The following is a 21,762-nucleotide window of genomic DNA, read 5'->3' as shown; positions in this document are numbered from 1 at the left end:
TGTGTAAGTTGGAAGAGACCACATGGCTATCCAGTCCAATTCCCTGCCATAAAGGAAAAGCACAAATAATCCCCGACAGTTGGCCATCCAACCTCTGTTCAAAAGCCTCCAAAGGAGCCTCCACCACACTCAGAAGCAGAAAGTTCAGCTGCTGTGCCGCTCTTAAAGTCAGGAAGTTCTTCCTAATATTCACGTGGAATCTCCTTTCCTGTCACATGAACCCATTGCTGAGTCCCTAAGGCAGCAGAAAACAAGTCTGCTCCCTCTTCCTTATGACATCAAGGAAGTGAGAGCAGGCTTGTTTTCTACTGTCCTGGAGACTAGGACTTGGAGCAATGGGTTCAAATTATAGGAAAGGAGATTTTGAACTTTCCTGATTTTAATTCTGATCACTATTTCATAATGCAGGGGAAAGTATCTTTCCTAATTCCTCCAGGAATGGCTTTGAGGGGGAAGGGGGATGAAGAACTATTGTAAAAGAAAACAGGAAAATTCAAAATCTCTGGTGTGCCCCCTCATCTGCTGTAGAACTGTAAAATAATCTTTAGTATTTTACCTTGGGGTCCTTAGAACAGTATCTCATAATATCTTTCCAGTATCTATCAACAGTCTGGAACTGACGTCCCTCCTCTGGCATTTGTTGCATAATGTCCTCAGAAGAAAATATGGGTTCCAAGTAGAGCCACTGAGCCTGCACTTTCAACCATTCATCAATAGTGTCCTGAATTCTAATCAAGCGTTCTTCCCATTCCTTAAATTATACAATAAATATACACTTATATTTAATATTCATTACATATGTAGATTCAAATACACCTTAAACTGAAATGATAAATTGATCTACAAAGCAATGTTTACAAATACCGTGATTTGTTTTTCAAATGGCTTGATAAAAGGAGAACCCTTCATTGTCTGTGTTTTTACAATCTGGTCATCAAGAATGGTCTGAATTTCATCAACTGCACACAGAATATTCACTCCAGTCTCACGATATAAGCTTATTTGGAAGGAAATTGACTCCCAGGTCTCCATCATGGTGTGCATTGCTTTTTCTAATGAGAATTCCTGAAGCACAGTGAGGGAAAAAATATTGTTTCAACAGAGTCATATAGATTCTGCGGGACCAGGATGGGACAGCTAGTGTTTGTTCTTACCTTGCTTGCTCCCATACTTATGGTTTCAAATTGCTCTAAGTATGGGGTAAGATTTTGTTTTAAAACTTTCCGTAAAGTAGTTCCAGAATCTGGAGTTAAATCATACCCAACAATTTCTGACATCTGTTTCCAATGGCGAGCCCTTATTCCTGGGTTACAGAGAATTGTCACCAAAGGGATATTTTCCTAATTTAAAAAATTAAAACATATTTCATAAATGAAATTAACATATTTTGAAAAATAGGCTTCATTCATTGATAAACTATTTATTGCCTAAAGAGCTTCTAAGATATAATTTTATTTAGTAATATGAATGTGATGACATAATATTTTTAAAACAAGACAACATCTGTTAAAAATGTCCATATGTAACTTACTGTTTTAATATTTGTGATATTGCTCAGATGTTTTTATGAGTGAAATTGGGGGAGGAAATATGAGTTTTAAAGGCCATTTGAAGTGTGTTTCTTGTATTTTATTTCTGTTTTTAGTAAACCATTACTATTTATATAATTGTTTAACTTTTGTTAAACTTGCCTAGTGTGGGATTGTTAGCTGCCTTGAGTCCCCATGGAGAGAAAGGCGAGATTTAAATAAAGTTCATAATAATGTAAACAATTTTCTAATACAGATACTTAAATTATTATAAATCCACATTATAAATAACCACTTACTTTGAAATCTTTTATCTGCTCCATTATTGCAGAACACATTGAAATAGTTGGATTCTCTTTCTTTTCTTCATCCACTCTCTCTTCTACAACTGCTCTGCGCATTGATTTTTTCCTTTCCATTTCAGCTTTTTTAAGCTTTTGTTGAAAAAACCTGAGTGTCTTATAAATTTCCCGAAAAAACTCATCTACCTCAGTTTCCATCTTTTCCCCATTGAGGTCTGAAAAAGCACCATCCATCCATCTTAAAAAACAAATGCTAAAATTAATTTTAAAAAACTTTAACAAATCATTACAATTTTAACACAGATATTAAAAATAATTTTGAAGTATTTCCGCAAAATGGCTAAACAAACAAAATAAACAGCAGTAAGTTTTCATATTGTGCAAAATGAATCTAATATTGTTTTTTTTAAAAAAAACAAAACACTCTATCACAATTTTCTGAACAAACTAGCAATACTGACGGTGCATTTATCCTGTAGAATGAATGCGGTTTCACACCATTATAAACGGCACAATGCTATGGAATCATGGGCACAGTAGTTTTATGAAGTCTTAGGCCTTCTCTGGCACTTAAAATGGTGTCAATACGCATGAATTCTAATTTCAGATGAACAGAAGACAATTGATTGCCACACTATGCCAGGGCTGGCTTCAGAAAGGAATGTGGAGAGGTAGCTTGTCCCTCTTCATCCTTTAAAAATCTGTGCATACTAATAAGAAACAGTATGGTCCCCATTTATACAGACATACAGGGAACATCCTTTAGTCACAGCCTATATGAGCAAGCGATCAAAATCTTCACCTTTATCCTTTTGTAATTTATGTAACAAAAATAATTATCTACAATAAACAAACAGCTGCAAAGACAACACACTCTGAACTAGGTAATTCTAAAACTTCATGGCTAAGTAGGGGGGTTATCCAGAAAGTAAGGTTACAATATTTTTTAAAAATACAAAGAATTAATATTTTTAAATAAATCTTACCCGGACTGCAGCATAGGTATTGCATTATTTTTTCCCCAAATAATCACCTTTCGGTTCAATACATTTTGTCATCTATGGGATGAGTTTTTGATGCCTGTGTCATGGAAGATTCCCTCCACCTTTTTCAGCCAGTTTGTCACTTAGATTTTCACCTCATCGTCATCAGAAAAGTGTTTTTCACCAAGGTGTTCCTTCAACTTAATTTTTTTTTTCATGTCAGGAGCGATTTGAGAAACTGCAAGTAGCTTCTGGTGTGAGAGAATTGGCCATCTGCAAGGATGTTGCCCAGGGGACACCCTGATGTTTTTGATGTTTTACCATCCTTGTGGGAGGCTTCTCTCATGTCCCCGCATGGGGAGCCGGATCTGACTGAGGGAGCTCATCCGCGCTCTCCCTGGACTCGAACCTGCGACCTGTCTGTCTTCAGTCCTGCTAGCACAAGGGTTTAACCCACTGTGCCACCGGGAGCTCCTTTCAACTGAGTGAACAGATGATAGTCACTGGGTGCGAGATTGGGGCTGTGAGAAGGGTGGCTTAAAACATCCCAACCAAATGAAGTCAACAACTCTTGCATTGCATGAGCGGTGTGCGAATGCACACTGTCATGAAGGAGACAGATTCAGCATCCCATGACATTTCTTTTGGAGGGCTCTGTGAAGTTTCTTCATGGTCTCACAATATATTCCATACCCATTTTGTCACATTTTGTCACATGCTGTCTTGACATTATGTCCTCTCCATAAACTGAAACGATTTCATGATGAATCGCAGTGGTGTTCATGCCCTTAGCATTTAGGTAGCATATTACAGCATGAACTTCGCACTTGGAGGGAAATGGTATGAGGATGCTCATCTCTAACATTCACCACAACATCAGTACATGAGCTACTGATGACTGAGACTGCTCGTTCGCTTCCGCTGGTTTCCTGCTACAGAGCAGTGATACTAACTTCCACCGAGAAAATTCCCCATGAGAGCTATGTGCCTTGTAATGTTACTTTCCAGATAACCCTTGTACTATCATTTTCTTGCTTGTCACAATTTAAATACAAAAAATGTGCCTAAGTTACACCAAAAAAGTTGTTTATCAACATATCCCAAACTACAGTCTGAATTTTAAATTGTGGCAGAATAAAAAACTTCAGCAGCAAAGCTTTAATGCTAAATAACAAAGAAGAAAAAGACTAATTGTTTTAACAAATAGGTGCACTCTATATATTTCAATCACTCTTTCATTTAAACAGTTGTGTGTTTCATTACCGTTTTTCAGTACGTTGCCATTTCAGTATAAAAACAAAAAGTTTTTGATAGGGTTCAATGTTAACTTTTAAGGTTTCCAAATCTGGGTATTCTGTCAGTTCCCAATTTAAAAGCTTCTCTTCTTTATTAATAAAGGCAACAGCCTCGTCAGCATCTTGTAAGCGTTTCTGCAATGTCCTCATGTCTGTGACATACTGAAAACAGATTTAATTTCCTTTATAAAAATGTAGGGTTAATTGTGTATTAACTCATAAAACTACTAATCACTATCATTTAAAAACATAAGCACACAATTAAAAATAAAGGCAAGGCGAGTCTCTCACTGTGTAAGCTACAAAGATATATGGTTTGTAACTAAAACTTAACTAAGGCCCTCTATAAGGTCTTAGGATCTAAATGTTGATAATACTGAATATTTCACACTAGCAGCTTTCCAAGAAGCACACTCATCCTTCAAAGCTAGGCCTCCTGACAAAAGTGCAGTGACAAGTGGATTCATAAGGGGCCATGAAGTTTTGGAAATATGTACATATACAAAGATATTCCGGTTTCACTAATTTACTTGATGTTGGATAGAAAGAGAACATGACTGATGGACACCTTAGACTAAGGAAACAACATGGCCTCACAATCTGTTATTTAGAGGAAATTAAGAAAGAAGGCTGCTGCTCAAGAAAGTTTGCTGCAGCTTAGAAATCTAGTTACCATCATTTCATGAAGAAGTGGAATGAATCAGTATAAATGAATTTGGCTATAATTGATCTCTAATCTATCTCAAATCTCTCTTTCTTCGGGATAGAAAAAAACCAAGCAAATAAATCACAATATTTTGCCAGTGCAATTCTTCCTCCAGATATGGATCTACAACAATTGTAATTCTTGCATGCCATGCAACTGTGCTAGAGTCATAAGCCCATTAAGGCACTATTATAGCATCATTGGCAACAATAAAGTGCTTACTATAATCAGTTTAGTATTGTGTAAAATTTCATTTATTTTCTATTTTTGCCAACTTTATGGATTCCTAGTCATTTAAAATGTATATATTTATTGTGGAAAGTTCTAGCAGCTACCACAGACCTGTTGCATGCGATCCAAATCAGCGTATTCTGTGAACTCCTGCATACGCCGAGTCTGCCTTTCTATTTCCAGTATCAATTTCTCACGTTTGGCCAATAATTCACTTTCACTTTTACGTTTAGATTGCTCAATGATCTATTAGGAAAAGAAGTTAATCACAGTTGTCAGCTAAGAAGGATATAGAGAGTAACTGCACAGTGAATCCAAACAAATGCATCATATACATTTTCTATTAGATACTGATGTTAAATTTCACCAAAAGGCTTCAAAATTAACATAAATCATTCTACTTCTGTGATTCAAGCATTTTTATAGAGTGAAAAACATAATAAATATATTTACATCATCATTTTCATCGAAGATAGGATTAATATTTTGAGGCCATAATAAAACAGTTGCATTAAGAGTCAAATCTTCTCCATCAAAGAAATACACATCAAGGAGATAATTCATTCGCCGTCGGCATTCCTATAAAATAAATGAAATTGTTTATTTCTATTTTAAACAAATGGGAAACTGGCACCAATAAAAACAGAAGTGCCTGTTTTTGCAACCTGTTCTGATATCACTGGTATTTCCTATTAGGATTATCTCTGGAGAAATCTTAATAGTCTACCTTATGTCTGTTCTTCCTAATGTTCAGGTGGAATTTCCTTTCCTGTAGTTTGAAGCCATTGCTCCGTGTCCTAGTCTCCAGGGCAACAGAAAACAAGCTTGCTCCCTCTTCCCTATGACTTCCCCTCACATATTTATACATGGCTATCATATCTCCTCTCAGTCTTCTCTTCTGCCCAGCTCTTTAAGCTGCTCCTCATAGGGATTGCTCTCCAGACCCTTGATCATTTTAGTCACCCTCCTCTGGACACATTCCAGCTTGTCAATATTGCTCTTCAATTGTGGTGCCCAAAATTGGACGCAGTATTCCAGGTGTAGTCAGAACAGAGGGTAGCATGACTTCCCTGGATCTAGACACTACACTCCTATTTATGCAGGCCAAAATCCCATTGGCTTTTTTAGCTGCAGCATCACATTGTTGGCTCATATTTAACCTGTTGTCAACGAGAATTCCAAGATCTTTTTCACATGTACTGCTGTTGAGCCAGGAGGCCACCATTCTGTATCGTTGCATTTCATTTTTTCTGCCTAAGCAGAGTAACTTGCATTTGACCCCACTGAACTTCATTTTGTTAGTTTTGGCCCATCTCTCTAATCTGTTAAGATCATTTTGAATTTTGCTCCTGTCTTCTGGAGTATTGGCTAACCATCCTAATTTGGTGTTGTCCGCAAACTTGATGATAGTGTCGTCTGCAAACTTGATGATCGTGCCTTCTAACCCATCATCATGTGATAAGGTATTTTTGGACTGCATGGTTTTAATGATTGGTTTTAATGTTTGATGTTTTTAACCTTTTGGTTTTTAATGTATTTGTTTATTTTATTTGTATGTAAGGCTGCTCTGAGACTCTTTTGGGGTGTGATAGGAGTGTGAAAGGCGAGGTATAAATATACTAAATAAAAAAAATTAAGGTGAGGCCAAAGAGGATTGAGTCATCTCTATAATGGTCTAACAGCATTGTGTGATAATAATCTAACTCAGATCATTGATTCAACTCAATCAGTATTGTCTATTTTAATTGACTATGATTATCTAAAGGTGCTACTACATTCATTCCTCCTTTGATACCTAGGTTCATCAAACTGTTACTCCAATATGATGACTCCAATCAGGTCATTAGGATCTTTGCAGTTCCAATTAAACAGGAATAATAAGCCCAGATTGCAGTCCTATTGACTTTTTCAATATTTCTACAAACTTACATAGGATTATTGATAGTGCGGTCCTATATATTTGACACAAGGTACATGAAACAAAGTTAAACTCAAGCACTAAACATAGAATACTTCAGATGAAATCCTCAGTTGTAAACATGGATGACTCCACATCAATAAGTTATATGCAAAAGTTTCAAGGCAAGTGTACTTGTGAAAAAATGGAAGGCAAGAAGAAGCACAGAAAAAGAGCTGGAAAGAAGAACTGCGACAGTAGAGGGAAGTGAACAAATGATGAACAAAAGTGCTAATACAGAGTTTCAAGTCCACTCTTGTATAAAGGAAAACTACAAGAATACGTTCTAGCTATATGAAAATACTACATGCCACACAATAGGCACTTTAGCTAACACACCTGTACAGTGAAGAATAGTCGAGATTTTTTTTTTTTTTTAGGTGAGAGCAAACTGAAACTCATTTATGATGTTATACTACATATGTCTGGAAAAATAACAAAGGCTGGATGTTAATTAATTTGACATGTGGTCTGTTAAAAATACAGCTATAGCATTCTAAGTCAGCTGAATTTAAAGCACCATTCTATTTCTCATTTGTTAATTTTTTAAATAGCAAATGCAAAACAATTTCTACCTTGATTCTTTCATATAGCTGCTGGATGCCTATGGTTTTAGCTTTGTCTATACAGGCAATACTTTCCATCATTTCTTCTGTTGTCTGAGGAACTTTCAATGCTCGAACTTTAATGGCTTCAAATTCATCACATATCCTAAAAATAAAGAAATGATTTGATTGACTGATTGATATATGTCAATTGTAAGCAGCTTATAATGCACTCTTATATGTCTGCTGAAAAGTAAGCGATGTAACTTCTATCATAATTCCTTCCTAAAATGATGCATATAGAAAGTATCCATATATAGATTATTCTCTGAAGCTAAAATCTAATATTTGTTTCCAAATTTCTATATTGCTATCCAGAGAGTTTTCCTGTTGTCATACAATACAGCCGCTTATAATATACACAAAGTACAATTTAATTCAGTGCAAAAGTGCAATGTATCATACATTCCAGAACAAAACAACTATAGGGACTGTTGGACTAGATGTAATAGCAGCCCCAAGCTATACATTTAACCTAAAGGTAATGCAACCCATAACTGAGTAGGACTTGCAATGGAGGAAACGCTTGACAAAGCTATGCATCTCCACTCCAGTTTTTCTTAAGAGCCCTCCATCAATTCCACTGAGATTCTAGGGCCCAGGAGCCCTATTATTATCTGTAGTATGTGGTTTTAAGAACTACAAGCAACTTTGTCTCTATTTGCATGAGAGATGCATGACTTAGCACTCACAAATTTAGAACTGAAATTCACGCAACTCCCAACTAGCATGTCCAAATATCAGAAATAGTTTGAGTTGCAGCCTATGTGGAAGCCACCAGATCCCTTCCCCATTTTTACAACTTTCTCTCCTCCCTTTCCCAATGTCTTCTTTCTCAAAAACTTTTTGCATATGACATCATCAGATGGGGGTAAATTATGGTGACATACACCGGTTCCTTTTTAGTTTTGCTATGGAGCCCGCTGGCTCTCACTGCAATGTGTAGGTGTGTCACATGAAAACGAACTTGCAACAACTTTTAGCAGGGCTCAGTCACAAAGAGGAACAACTTATGCTGCCACCACAGCAACACATGAGACTTACTGTGTTACACTGGGATCAACGAGGGAAGCCGGGCAGCAAATTCTTCTCCCTGATCCGTGGTGGTTTTGGTGGTAAATGTGATGACGTCCATAGTCTGTACCATGGTGTACTTTTAAGCTAGAATCTGGTACTACAGCCTTTGACACACTTCAGTACATGGACAAACCTAGTTTTATTGCCAGACTTCAGATTACCACTGTTAACAGCATTCAATAGCCAAACATCAATTCCCATTCTGTGTGGACCATTACACAGAAGTTCTGATCCAGGCTGTCATTGTGCAATACTAAAGTAACATGGATATTCTTTTTAAAGAAAAAAATTATTCATAGAAATAAATGTACTCACGATTCATTTTCTCTTTTGTGATTTTGTGCTAATATATTCAATAGTTGATAAGCAAAGCTCTTTGCTTTGTCACTCAACCCTTGCTTGAGATCTTCACAGTCTAAACGCACCATGGGGAAATGAGCTACCATTGGCAAGTTCATTATTTCTTTTGAAAGACTGAAGAATTCATCTATAAACTTCAAAGAAATTATATTTCTTAATGTGAGTTATAATGGAAATAAGTCCCATTGAACTCAATGAATATTAATTGTAAACAGAATTATTTAAATTATTTATATGTATATGATTTAATTTATTTAAAGTTTTGCTTATTCATTCAGAAGTTACCTTAACAAAATAAACACACCATTTTTCAAATTCAAGATCAAACAATGGTTAAGATAAACCATCTTACTAGCAGACTTCTTCCATGCCAGTAAGAGGAAAAATAAAAGATGCTCCTCCCTGCTATGACATGAATTATCACTTTGGATTTAGTAAATAGACTGATTAAAAAATAGTTTAAAAGGAAAAAGCGATTCAAAATTATCATCATATGCATATTTAAGCATTAACTGCTCATACAATAATCAGCTATCGTTTTAAAGGAAGAGCTTTAGAGTAACTATCACCTATAGAATAGTTTAACAATAATTTAATTCCCAAATATTGGAAACAAAGTTAGTCACCACTGACAGACATGTAGCTTATAAAAAAAGAAAAGACAAAAGTCCAGTACCATAATTTAAAACCGATTTGTGTGTGCACTTTATTTTGAGAAGACACTATGAAGAATATTCTGTGTTTCAACTGAATGTGACTGATTAATTAGCAGCTGTATGTAATTAAATTTAGCTAACTATGGAAAATCTACCGTGAAAGTCATTTTAGGAAAGCTAAAGGAGCAATTTACTACATGACTTAATCTCCTCATGCCAAGCTGATTAAAAGGAAATATTTCTATCAAAATTCTAAACCTTTAAAAATATAGTTGTCTCCTGACTTTCCCTTCAATTTTTATAGATTTGTTAATTAGACAAGAAACAGTATAGACCAATAGAGATAGCACAAGGTAGGTTCCTGTGGTTTATTTTTCATTATATCCCAGGTTGATACATATTCTAGTTTTTCTATAATAGCTATTCACAGAAGGTATAAACCTCTCATTCTTGGGAAGGCTGAAGGCGCAATCCACCACATACGGGATATACCTAAGTCTCTACCTCATCAGTGGGCACAATGCCATTTTTCTACTGATATACTCTTCAGGTCACTCAAACTATCTAACCCTGTTTGCTACTACTGCCCACTCTGAGGCACTCTTCACTCTTCAGTGCTAAGCACTGTTACATTTCGAGCAAAAACTACAGAATCCAAACCAGGTTAGAGCTGGGTGGTTTTACCCGCAAAGAGCCATGGAAATTGTTCCGACTAAGATATTAAGTAGTGTGTGTTCCGCAGTTGTGAGTGTAACGTAATTTCTTCTGGATGGTTTTCTGCAGATGTAGTCATGTCAAAAAAGAATATATGCTTTCTACACTGCACAGAGTAAGCCTTTCCATGAGCTCCAGCCTGTGTTCTATTAGTCTTGCTCCAGGTTTTCATCATTCCAGCTACTGTCATCACAGATGATCGCAGTGGGACTCAAGGGATCTTCTGGATCCACTTAGTGGGAAAGGATTCACAAGAAAAAAATGTTTTCACTGCCCTGAACCTATCTTTGTTCAGCAAATCAACCAGAGTTGTGTCAGAATCAACTGTTGAGTCAATATAAAATTACTCAGGCACTATCTGAAAACTATCCAGATGCATCAGTCTCATGGGAGGAACTATCTTAACAGGCGTCATATAACTATGGAGACTCAAGATTTATTTATTCTAACCCCAACAGGTAACAATGTGCCTATGACAAGGGAGCTACAGAAAGTACAGATATCACATGTGAAAGATGAATTAGTTGCTTACCTGTAACTGTGTTTCTTTACGTGGTAATCTGTGAAATTTGCAAGTATGGGTTTGTCTGCGCATGCACAGTGCAGTGCAGACCCTTCTAAATCTCTATAAGAAACACTTTGACTATAGCCCTGTCCACTCTCCCCATGGAGTATAAGTAGCCATGGGCAAAGCTAAAATTTGGTCAACACATGTCAAAACCATGGATCAGGAGAAGGAGGAGGAGGAAAGGTTTTGTCTCCCAGTACCTGAAGAAGAGCCTATGAAGGGGAACAGTTGAACCTGCTGAAAATGGTACTGTCATGCAGGAGCAGGTATCTGAGAGAGCAAGTACGTTAGAGCAGAATGAAGATCTTCAGGAGCGAGGCCAGGAACTGACGCACGCTACCTAGCTGCAGATGAGAGTAGACTCGATCCAGCTGCAACAGTCAAGGAGATTGGCTCAACAGAAGGAGGACCAGCTGTTGAGTGATTATAGAGAAGCATAAAGGGAGGATGCTGAGAACAGAACCTTGCTGGAAGCCATTGTTATAGTTGGATGCTGTCAGCCAGTAATTTGGAATTTTCGATCTGCATTACGCTACGTGGAGTTTTGATGAGCTGCGGTTTGGCCTCATACGGAATACTTGGACAACTTGTTTTGCCTGCTACTGTGTTTGGACAACCTTCCGTGTATGACCTTGGACTGCTTTTGGATTTGTTTGTGAGTTGGCTGTGAACTGAACATGGACTGGTCTCAGTATTCCCTGTTGCTTTAAAGATTAAAGAGATTCTTTATCTGACTGTCTACACTGTTGAGTCATTGACTCAGCGTCCTTGACACCAAGCCCAATACATGAAATTGCTACAGCAAATTTGGAGCGCTGATTGTACTTGAAAATTATACTTGAAAATTACCTCTGCATATTCATCAAAGCTGTGCTCTTCTTCCACAAATTGATTTATTCGGTCATCTGCAGCACCATCTACTAGCCAGCCATACTTCTCTACTGCAAGGCAACAATCATAATAGAAATTTACCCATGTTAAATACTTACAAAGGTTGTCATAAAACATTGATTTATAAAACTGAACTTAAACTGCTCACCATAATAATCGAACTGTGCTTTTGGGCCTTTCAAGTTCTCTTGCACTGCTTCCTTTAGTAACGATGATGCCCATGCTATAACATGCTCAGGAAGTTCGGTATCAATAGTTGAAATTGCAGTTGTACCTCCGAGCCAAGAATGTATAGTCTGGACATGCTATTAAAAAACATCACAGTTTTTTATTTCTCGTTTGATACCAACTTATAACATATATTAGCCAGAGATTCCTTAAACCAAATTTGAAAGGAAAAATAACAATTTCTTTTATTGCACTTTATTCTCTTTAATATGGTACTTCTTTGACTTATGGTTGTTGCTTCTCAGCGGTTCTATGCACCCTAAATTAATACAACTGAATCACTGAACAGAAGTTTCATGAGACACAGTGAGAACATGGTCTTATTACACAGGAGGAGACCAATCAACATTGTGTATAACGATTTCCTGCAATATGCTCACATAATTCATCTTCCTCAGGAACAATGTGGAATGTATGTTTGATCTAATTCCAAAATATCTTCATTATCCAAATACTGGAAGTTTGCATCTATGTTGTTCCAGTTGCAGGGAACACACAGCTTCACTGGTAAAACAGCTGTGCTGGCAACCAGTTTGTTTCTGGGCTCATTGTGACCTATACAGTCTTATATAGCTTTTGATCATATCTTCATATAAGCCTGGCCAAGTTTTAAGATGCTTGGAATAGCGCTTTCCCATGGTCTGCCATCTGGTGAAGGCATATGGGAGTACATTTTTTATGGCTGCCCCAAGCTATGGATTCCCTTCCACAGGAAACACCCTCTCCTTTTCCCAGCAAGCAAAACACTTATATTTATGAGGCATTTGAAGATTAATGGGTTATGCAAAATGGTGTGTGTGCACAACATTTTTCTTTATTGTTTATTGTTATTGTACTATTTTAAATTATGTTTTTACAAGATTGTTAATTCAATTGTGTTTAAGATATAAATCATCAAGTTTTTAGAACTATTTTTTAAATCTTATTTAATTTATTATTATTATTATTTACTTTGCTTATATACCGCTGTATCTCAAGCCCGAAGGCGACTCACAGCGGTTCACAAACAGTAAAAACAGTAGAAACAGCAGTGGTTCCATACAACATATAACAATTGACTTAACACATTATCCATAAATTACCAATAAGCAATTACAATGCACAATTATTACAAAAAACAACCGTACCCAATCTTCTCATCATCCAAGCGTAGTCCAGGTTCGTCGTCTATTGTTCCATTCCTATGTTCCATTACCAGATTGCACTAAATTACTCAAACGCCTGCACAAACATCCAGGTCTTCACCTTTTTGCGGAATACCATTAGAGATGGTGCTAGTCTAATGTCCGTAGGAAGGGCGTTCCACAGCCGAGGAGCCACCACCGAGAAGGCCCTATCTCTCGTCCCCACCAGCCGAGCTTGAGAAGCAGGCGGGATCGAGAGCAGGGTCTCCCCGGAAGATCTCAAAGTCCTGGTGGGTTCATAGGCAGAGATGCGGTCAGATAGGTAGCTTGGGCCGGAACCGTTTAGGGCTTTAAAGGCCAACGCCAGCACTTTGAATTCAGCCCAGTAGCAGATCGGTAGCCAGTGGAGTTGCCGCAACAGGGGGGTTGTATGCTCCCTGTGCTCCGCTCCTGTTAAAATCATGGCTGCCGAGCGTTGGACTAGTTGGAGCTTCCGAGCTGTCTTCAAAGGCAACCCCACGTAGAGAGCGTTGCAGTAGTCTAAACGGGATGTAACCAGAGCGTGGACTACCGTGGCCAAGTCAGACTTCCCAAGGTACGGGCGCAGCTGGCGCACAAGCTTTAGCTGTGCAAATGCTCCCCTGGTCACCGCCGAAACCTGGGGTTCCAGGCTCAGCGATGAGTCCAGGGTCACACCCAAGCTGCGAACCTGCGTCTTCAGGGGGAGTGCGGCCCCATCCAACACAGGCTGTAACCCTATGCCCTGTTCGGCCTTGTGACTGACCAGGAGTACCTCTGTCTTGTCTGGATTCAATTTCAATTTGTTCGCCCTCATCCAGACCGTCACAGCGGCCAAGCACCGGTTCAGGACTTGGACAGCCTCCTTAGTAGCAGGTGGAAAGGAGTGACAGAGTTGGATATCATCCGCGTACAGATGACACCATACCCCGAAACTCCGGATGATCTCCCCCAGCGGCTTCATGTAGATGTTAAACAACATGGGAGACAATATTTAAGCCACCTTTGTTTCAAAAAGGACAGAACATAAAACAAACTAATAAAAAGAGAGCAACTACCACTATTTACCACTATTTTAAAATAAAATAAATTCGAAACCAGAGTGAGCAACTCTCAGCATCTTCAATCTCCAACCTGTTCCTTTGGGGTAGCAACTCATACTTTTAAGAAAGTGACACTGATATTTTCACACTAGCATAAAATATTATATATTAACCGCTTTGAGTCCCCTTCGGGGTGAGAAAAGCAGTATACAAATACTGTAAATAAATAAATAAAATCTCAGTTCTTGTGGGTTTTTTCGGGCTATATGGCCATGTTCTAGCCCGAAAAAACCCACAAGAACTGAGTGATTCCGGCCATGAAAGCCTTCGACAATACAATAAATAAAATATTTTGAGCACTTGACACATAAGGGTTGTATTTTCACAAAACTTGAAGAGTTTACTTACTAAGATTTTAATATAAATAAATGAACATCTAACACTGTGAAATAATTTATGAAATAAAAGAGTAGGTTAAACTGTACCTGCAGAGTTTGTGAAATCAAACTAACTACACTAACAATAGTATCCTGCAGATCTTGAAAGCTTGGATAGAAATCCATCTTCTCATCATCAAAAGTCAGATCCATCTTAAATAAAGGCAACCAGCGCTGGTCATCAGCATCAAATAGTTGAACATAAGCCTCAACAGTTCTTTTCAATAGTTCTTTCAGCTAAAAAAAAAAAGATTAGAGATGGAGTTCATTGCACATGAGAAAGGAAAAGTTTGAAGCATATGTTTGTATTCATAATTCATTAACACTAACTTCATTTTCTACTTTCCCAAGTCTAAAATCTTTTCCTCCGACATCATCCTAGCACAATATGGAGTACATGTAATTTTGTAGTCTCTATTTCCGTTGCTGCTTTTAGCGGCGGATTAGAAGAACTGGGCCTTAGCCCTGCGGTTGGGCTATTTATGCGGACGGGGAGAGAGGGGCAGGGCTATTCTAACGGTCAAAAACAGTCTCGTGAGTGTCTGTTGCTGCCTGCGCGAGCACAGGAATATACTAAATATGTGATTCACAGGCTGTCCACGAAGGGAAAATTAAACTTTTGTAGAGCAGCTGAGGAATGGCAGACCAGAACTTGTTGGAAACTGTACACATAAGCTTGGTGGGGACTTTTACATATCTAAACAGAGATGTCCATGGAATTTTCTTCCCAGCCTCTTAATTGCAACTGTTTCTAGATCTTGCTAGTATAGAGGGATATTTATCAATTTAAACCATCTAAAACTCAGCTATACTATGACATAGTCAACACTCAAATTAAAGAAAATCCTGGTTCATTGAATGAAAAATACCATTAATTGCATCTAAGTAATATTATTTAATATTATAAATATTAAATTTGCATTGAGTTGGAGGATAATCAATGCAATCTCTAACAAAAAATTCTCAACCATGCATACAACCCTGCTTCACATTCATTTTAATACACTGTACCACAGAGAGTACTTTCTTTTGTATATCGCCCAAAAGTACTCTTCCATTGAAATAACCAAAAGAATAGGAGCCACAAAGTTGAACTAGAGCATACATGAAGTTCTGGACAGAGCAAGCATCTGACCATAAGTTGAAAAATTCACCTGGTTAGACATAAGTGTAGCCACACAATTATAGAAAGAGTCAACTTTGTCAGGCTTTACACCTTCCAATGCTTCTTTTCTTGTGAAGAGATTAATAACCCTTGGGTACCATGTGTTCAGTATCTTTTCTTCTGTTTTTAAGCAGTTTATAGATACATCATTTTGAAGCGTTTCATACTCAATTGGGCCTTTTGACCTTAAATAGAAAAATGTGTAACATTAAGATTATTATATTTGTGACTTCATATATATATATTAAATATGCATATATGTTTAATACATATTACTATATATGGTTTTGGGAGTACAGTAAAGCAATTAAAAGACCCTTCAATAAATAAAATAGGGAAGTTGTAGTGACCAAAACTAATTGGACTGATAAGAGAAAAAAATGACAATTGATAATGTATATGTATATATGCATTATAAATATTGAAATGCAAATTTTCTTAGTAGTCATATTTTTCTTACAAGTCATATAAATGCTTTATATGATGTGTGTGTAAATAAATGTGCATTAAAATGCAAGGCATGCATCTTATTTATATAAAAGAAAACTTATGATTTTTAGACACATTTGTTTTAAAATATTTGTCTGAAGTTTTATGTGATGGCTCTGCAAATATCAGTGATTTCCCAAAGTGATGAGACTTGTGGATAGTATGTTTTGGTATATTATATATAACATGACTTAATTATTCTCAAATGTTGCTATTCATAGGGGTCCTGGAGAAAAACTGAGGCGGATACCAAGGACCCACTGTACATAGTATATCTGTTTAGAATTATACATACAGTGTGTATTTAGGATACTAATTCCACAATTTAATTTTTACCTGAAACCTGATAGATCTGTTATAAGTAAGCCAGAAAAGGTTTTGTAACCAATATCCAGTAAAATTCTTAGAGTTGGGTGAAGAATATGTAAATTTTGAAGAATCTGTTTTCGTGCTTGTAAAAAGCTTTGGTGCCAAGGCCTGGAAAAATCTAGTCCTCTGGAAAAAGAAATCAAATGAAGCTGCTAAACAGAAGCATATACAAAGGCATTCATATTCCTGGTTATCTGACCATAGATCATATCTGATCATTGCTGCTTCAATAACATACAATATTTAATATTTATGCCTCAGGAAAAATCCCATCTTCTTGAAAGATATACTTTATATCAGGCATCAGCAGTGGCCTCTTTCCCTGTTTTTTGTTGTAATTATTCCTGACCTACCCCACTGTAAGTTTTTAATTCTTTGCTGAGAGTATTGATGCCTTTTTAAGGCACAATTCCCCTCTCCAGACCAAATTTGTAACAACTCTCAAATATCCAATTCTAGAATCTCTACTCCTGTGGTCATTGTTATGCTTGTAATGCTAGAAGAAACTACCTTTTGCAACAAATTGAGAAAAATGTTGCCATCTGTTTGTCTTTTTAATAGGAGAGTAAGCATTAGTAGTCTGTGGAACATCAAGCTGAGATCATAATTCCCAAACCTATTTGTGAATTTCTGCCATCCAAATCAGGAGGTTACAGCTGTTCTTTCAACAAGCATAGTCAGAGGCAGTCCTAAGTAGTCATAATAGCATTTAGTCCATTCAAAGGGCAAGACAAATGGATAGTCACAGTGTTCCGTTCCAAGAGTCAATTAGTATGACGCTCACCAGAGGTCCAACACATGAAGTCCAAGGTTCAAAGTACAAGATTTCCAAGATTTTCAGATGAAGCTCTCCATACAACGACAATTGCTGCCAGCACCAGGCTACTGCCAGCAGCAAGCCTTTACAGCTGTGTAGCCTTCCTCTGTGCCAATCTACTTGATCTTTGTAGCTGTATGAAATCTAGCCTAAGCTTAGGCCAGGCAGAGTGAGTTATTTCTGCTCATCAGTCTGATACTGTTCTGGCACAGGCACTTCTGCATCAGAAGGGCCTGGCTCCTGCTGAGCAGTACTAGGGTCCGCATCTTCAGACTGTTCAGGTAAATACTCAGCCATGGACTAGAGTTCGTCTACTGGAAGGAAGCCCTCTTCCTCCTCATCCAGCACTTCAGCCCTAACACTGAGATCCCATCTATACTGCCATATAAAATCCAGATTATCTGCTTTAAACCAGATTATATTAGTCTCCACTGCTATATAATCCAGTTCAAAGCAGATAATCTTGATTTTATATGACAGTGTAGAAGGGGAATGAGTCTCGGTGCACTGCAGGTTTTTCCTTCTCTCTGTTATGGCTGTGTGGGGAAAACCAGAAACCTTTGCTTCTGCTGTCAAGTAATCTAATCAGTTTACCGTTATGTCCAAACTTGAATTTGTTGTGTTTAAACTATGGCTCAGACATAATGAACTTGGCATATTTAGATAAACCATTTTACAACAAAAGTATACGTCTTCAATGTCCTGCTTGCTGATATTGCAAAGGACATAGGAGAGGGAAGGAGCTTGTATATGTATACAATGCTAAACTATGTTTTTCCCAAAGGGAACCAGCTGAGAATCAATGATCATTCAGATAATAGGCACAGAAAGACAGCAGCAGAATATTTCAGATTCTGCATATATGCAACAGATAGATTGATTAGCCCCTAAAATGTTCATTACAATAATTTACTCACACAGGTTCAACTGGCAAAGGTTCTTCTTTCTCATACTCAAGCAACTTTACACTGGGCTTCACGAGAACACTTCGCACTAGAACATATTAAGAGTTTGTAAAACTATTATCAATTAAGAGATATTACTTCAAAATTTTGTAACACTGAATTGAATGAAAATACAGATAACTTTATGGCAGCTTGGTTCACTTTTATTTGTTCAATCAACACAGAGCCAGAAAGGTAGAGGTCCTAGCAGTCAAAATCAGCTCCCTTCCTATTTTAATACACCTTCCTGGTGTATTTTGGGGAAATGCTGTAAAAATAATTCTCTATTTTAAACCCTTTCTATTAACACCCAATTTCATATACTATGAATAAAATAGTGAAATTGTTATTTTGTTTTTGAAAATTTGACATGTGTCAGAAATTAGCATTGTCTAGAAGTAAAAACTGTCAGTGACTTTAGGCACAGAAATGTAAAACAGAGCCTTGTTGGATAAAGGAAAAAATCTATCTGATCCAGCATCTTGGTGACAATGGCTGCCTAGTATCTCTGCAAATAAGCAAGCCAGTTTATTTGAGGTGCAGCCTCTTCTATAATATGAGGATGTTCTTGTAAATATTACTCAAGTGCTTATATAAAGTGCTATATTAAAAATAGAGACAATCAACACATTGCTATGTTTTGAGAAAAAATAATAATGGGAAACCGTTTGTTATAAAATCTAATATCAATGCTGGTACAAGATTATGTGTAATAGCAATATGCTTCAAGATGTACACAATGCATTTAAATCAATATATATAAAATAAAGCTAAAGGATGTTTCACAGTATCAATGTGTACATAATATGGAATATAACTGGTATAGCTGTGATTCCGTACTGCCAGTCGAACTTACCCATATATCTCTTCATACTCTTTTCATAATCCTCTTTTACCTCAGCTAGAAGCTCTTCCACAAGCTTCTCTCTGTCCTTGCCTTCCATTAGTTTCGGTGGTATCAAAGTGAGCATGGATTCTAACCATTCCAGCTGAATAGGCACCACTGGATTACTTTCTACACATTTCTTCAGAAAGAGATAGTTGGTCTGAAAAAACACCATGATCAATGTATATCAGTTGCCTTACTTAACATGAAATTATGGATTTTTCATTGTTTTGATATTAAAAGCATTGTCTCTCTTTACATTTAGTTCCCTAGACTCTTACAATAAAATAACAATAAAACTTTATTTGTATTCCGCCCTATCTCCCTGAGGGGACTTAAGGCGGATTCCAGCAAAACAATGGCAAACATTCAATGCCTACGTAAAACACATGATACTGACATAAAATCTCAAAAACAATTTTATACAGAGAACTTTAATTTAGCTGAAATTGATATTTACATTAAATGCCAAAAAGAGATATGTCCCAAGGATACTAAAATGGAATGCTATTAGCAGAGTATGGAAATCAGGTTATGTCCTCTTCTGTGCTGTACAATGAGACATGCATTTTACTATGAAACACATATTATTATTTTTTAAAAACAAGTATTTAAATGCTTCACTTACTCTTATTTGTTTCTGCTCACTGTTCATCTGTTGAAAAAAACACACAACAAAAATTAAGATCCCAAAAGCAGATAAGGAATGTCTTGGTTTGCACTGAGAATTCACAGTGTATGGTGATTACTGGTAAGGAGAAAAACAACTGCATCCTAATATGGTTCTGGCTGAAATGACTCTCCCAGCATTTATCAATCAAAATTGCCAGGAAAGTAATTTCAGCCAGCACCATGTTATGATGCAGTTGTTGCCTGACTAATAGAACCAGTGCAGATGTGAAATGCTGATCTTAGCAGGGGCTGCTAGCAATCAATACCTGCATGCTAACATTATACTAACACAGACATTTGTATTTTTGTATTGTAATTTGTTGTTCGGGCTTGGCCCCATGTAAGACGCGCCGAGTCCCCGTTGGGGGAGATGGTGGCGGGGTATAAATAAAAATTATTATTATTATTATTATTATTATTATCATTATGTGCCTCCATTGTCACTTACGACTGACAATAATATTTTCTCTTCTACTATGACTGCCCCACAATGGCATTCAGATATTTCTGCTAAGGACTTTACTGAACTGCTATTTTATTTATAATTTAAACCTTAAAAGTTAAATTTATTTCTTGAACCCAATTTGCACTTAAATAACACTGTTTATGGCAACAAAAATATTAGAACTGTTAAAATTATATGCATTTTATTTCCCCCCGTGTTAATAAGTGTGTCAAAAGACTACAAGCCAAAGAAAAAAGTCATGCTCTAATTGTGCAATTGTGTATCTTCCCTGGTATTTCATAGTACTTTAAAAATTTGTATCAATGTAGTTAATTCAGACAGTATGGTTCTGCCATGAAAAAAGGGCCTAACCAAGAACAATCATAGTAATAAATATTTACTGATACCTGCCTGCAGATATCAGATCGGCCCCCTCCCTGCTGGCGTTTCAGAGGAAAGTGAAGACCTGGCTGTTCAAACATGCATTGGATCCCAGGATCCAATCCCAAGTTTTCTGTTTTTAACTGGATTATATGAGTTTACACTACCAAATAATCTGGGATAAACAGAAAATCTGGGATCAGATCCTGGAATATAGGGCCTGTCTGGAAGGGCCCTTAGTCTGCATTGCCATATACTCCAGTTTAAAGCATAATGTGGATTTTATATGGCAGTGTAGAATGGATCTAAAAATATGGATAAAAAATATTAGAAACTTACAGTATAAGGCAACTGTGGAATAGGAGGTTGAGCCTCTTTTCTAGCGAATTCGTCAATGGCAGTTGAGTAGTCTTTTATGGCTGCATTCACTCTGAAGTAAAAATTACATTTAGACAAGATAAAAACATAATAATAACATTAAAAGAAATACAAGATAAAGCAGGTAGGAAAGCCTTTAGTCTACTGCCCTCTTGTCTGCTGAGAGATAGTTCTGCCAGCAGACAACAATTATTAGAGGGTGGCAAAACAGGCACTGTCCCATCCCTAAAAGAGATCTCCCAGGCCTCTTCTACACTGTCATATAATCTGGATTATCAAAGCAGATAATCCACATTATCTGCTTTGAACTGGGTTATGAGTCTACACTGCCATACAATCCAGAAGATAACCTGGATTTTATATGGCAGTGTAGAAGGAGCCTCTATTATCAAAGCAGATAATCTAGATTATCTGCTTTGAACTGGGTGATATGAGTTCACACTGTCATATAATCCAGTTCAAAGCAGATCATCTAGATTTTATACAACAGTA

General features: G+C 37.0%; 1 protein-coding gene across 1 annotated transcript in view; it reads right to left on the bottom strand.

Moving 5' to 3' along the window:
- The window catches only part of DNAH12 (dynein axonemal heavy chain 12), a 110,342-nt gene that overhangs the window by 82,748 nt on the left and 5,832 nt on the right, over positions 1-21,762 (bottom strand). Inside the window, exons 3-20 of the mRNA XM_060766097.2 lie at positions 21,232-21,322; positions 20,023-20,049; positions 19,365-19,554; positions 18,482-18,557; positions 16,715-16,873; positions 15,879-16,074; positions 14,773-14,961; positions 12,023-12,179; positions 11,833-11,924; positions 9,001-9,179; positions 7,579-7,714; positions 5,500-5,625; positions 5,158-5,292; positions 4,078-4,271; positions 1,829-2,069; positions 1,155-1,340; positions 865-1,065; positions 557-751 (exon numbers count right to left, since the gene is read on the bottom strand). Of these exons, the coding sequence (XP_060622080.2) occupies positions 557-751; positions 865-1,065; positions 1,155-1,340; positions 1,829-2,069; positions 4,078-4,271; positions 5,158-5,292; positions 5,500-5,625; positions 7,579-7,714; positions 9,001-9,179; positions 11,833-11,924; positions 12,023-12,179; positions 14,773-14,961; positions 15,879-16,074; positions 16,715-16,873; positions 18,482-18,557; positions 19,365-19,554; positions 20,023-20,049; positions 21,232-21,322 (2,770 nt within the window). The remainder of the gene's footprint in view (positions 1-556; positions 752-864; positions 1,066-1,154; positions 1,341-1,828; positions 2,070-4,077; positions 4,272-5,157; positions 5,293-5,499; positions 5,626-7,578; positions 7,715-9,000; positions 9,180-11,832; positions 11,925-12,022; positions 12,180-14,772; positions 14,962-15,878; positions 16,075-16,714; positions 16,874-18,481; positions 18,558-19,364; positions 19,555-20,022; positions 20,050-21,231; positions 21,323-21,762) is intronic.

The sequence above is a fragment of the Anolis sagrei genome, chromosome 2, assembly GCF_037176765.1.
Source record: "Anolis sagrei isolate rAnoSag1 chromosome 2, rAnoSag1.mat, whole genome shotgun sequence".
In the NCBI taxonomy this organism is placed as follows: Eukaryota; Metazoa; Chordata; class Lepidosauria; order Squamata; family Dactyloidae; genus Anolis; species Anolis sagrei.
Note: the sequence above shows the minus strand (reverse complement) of the source record. Positions and strands in the feature narration are given on the sequence as shown.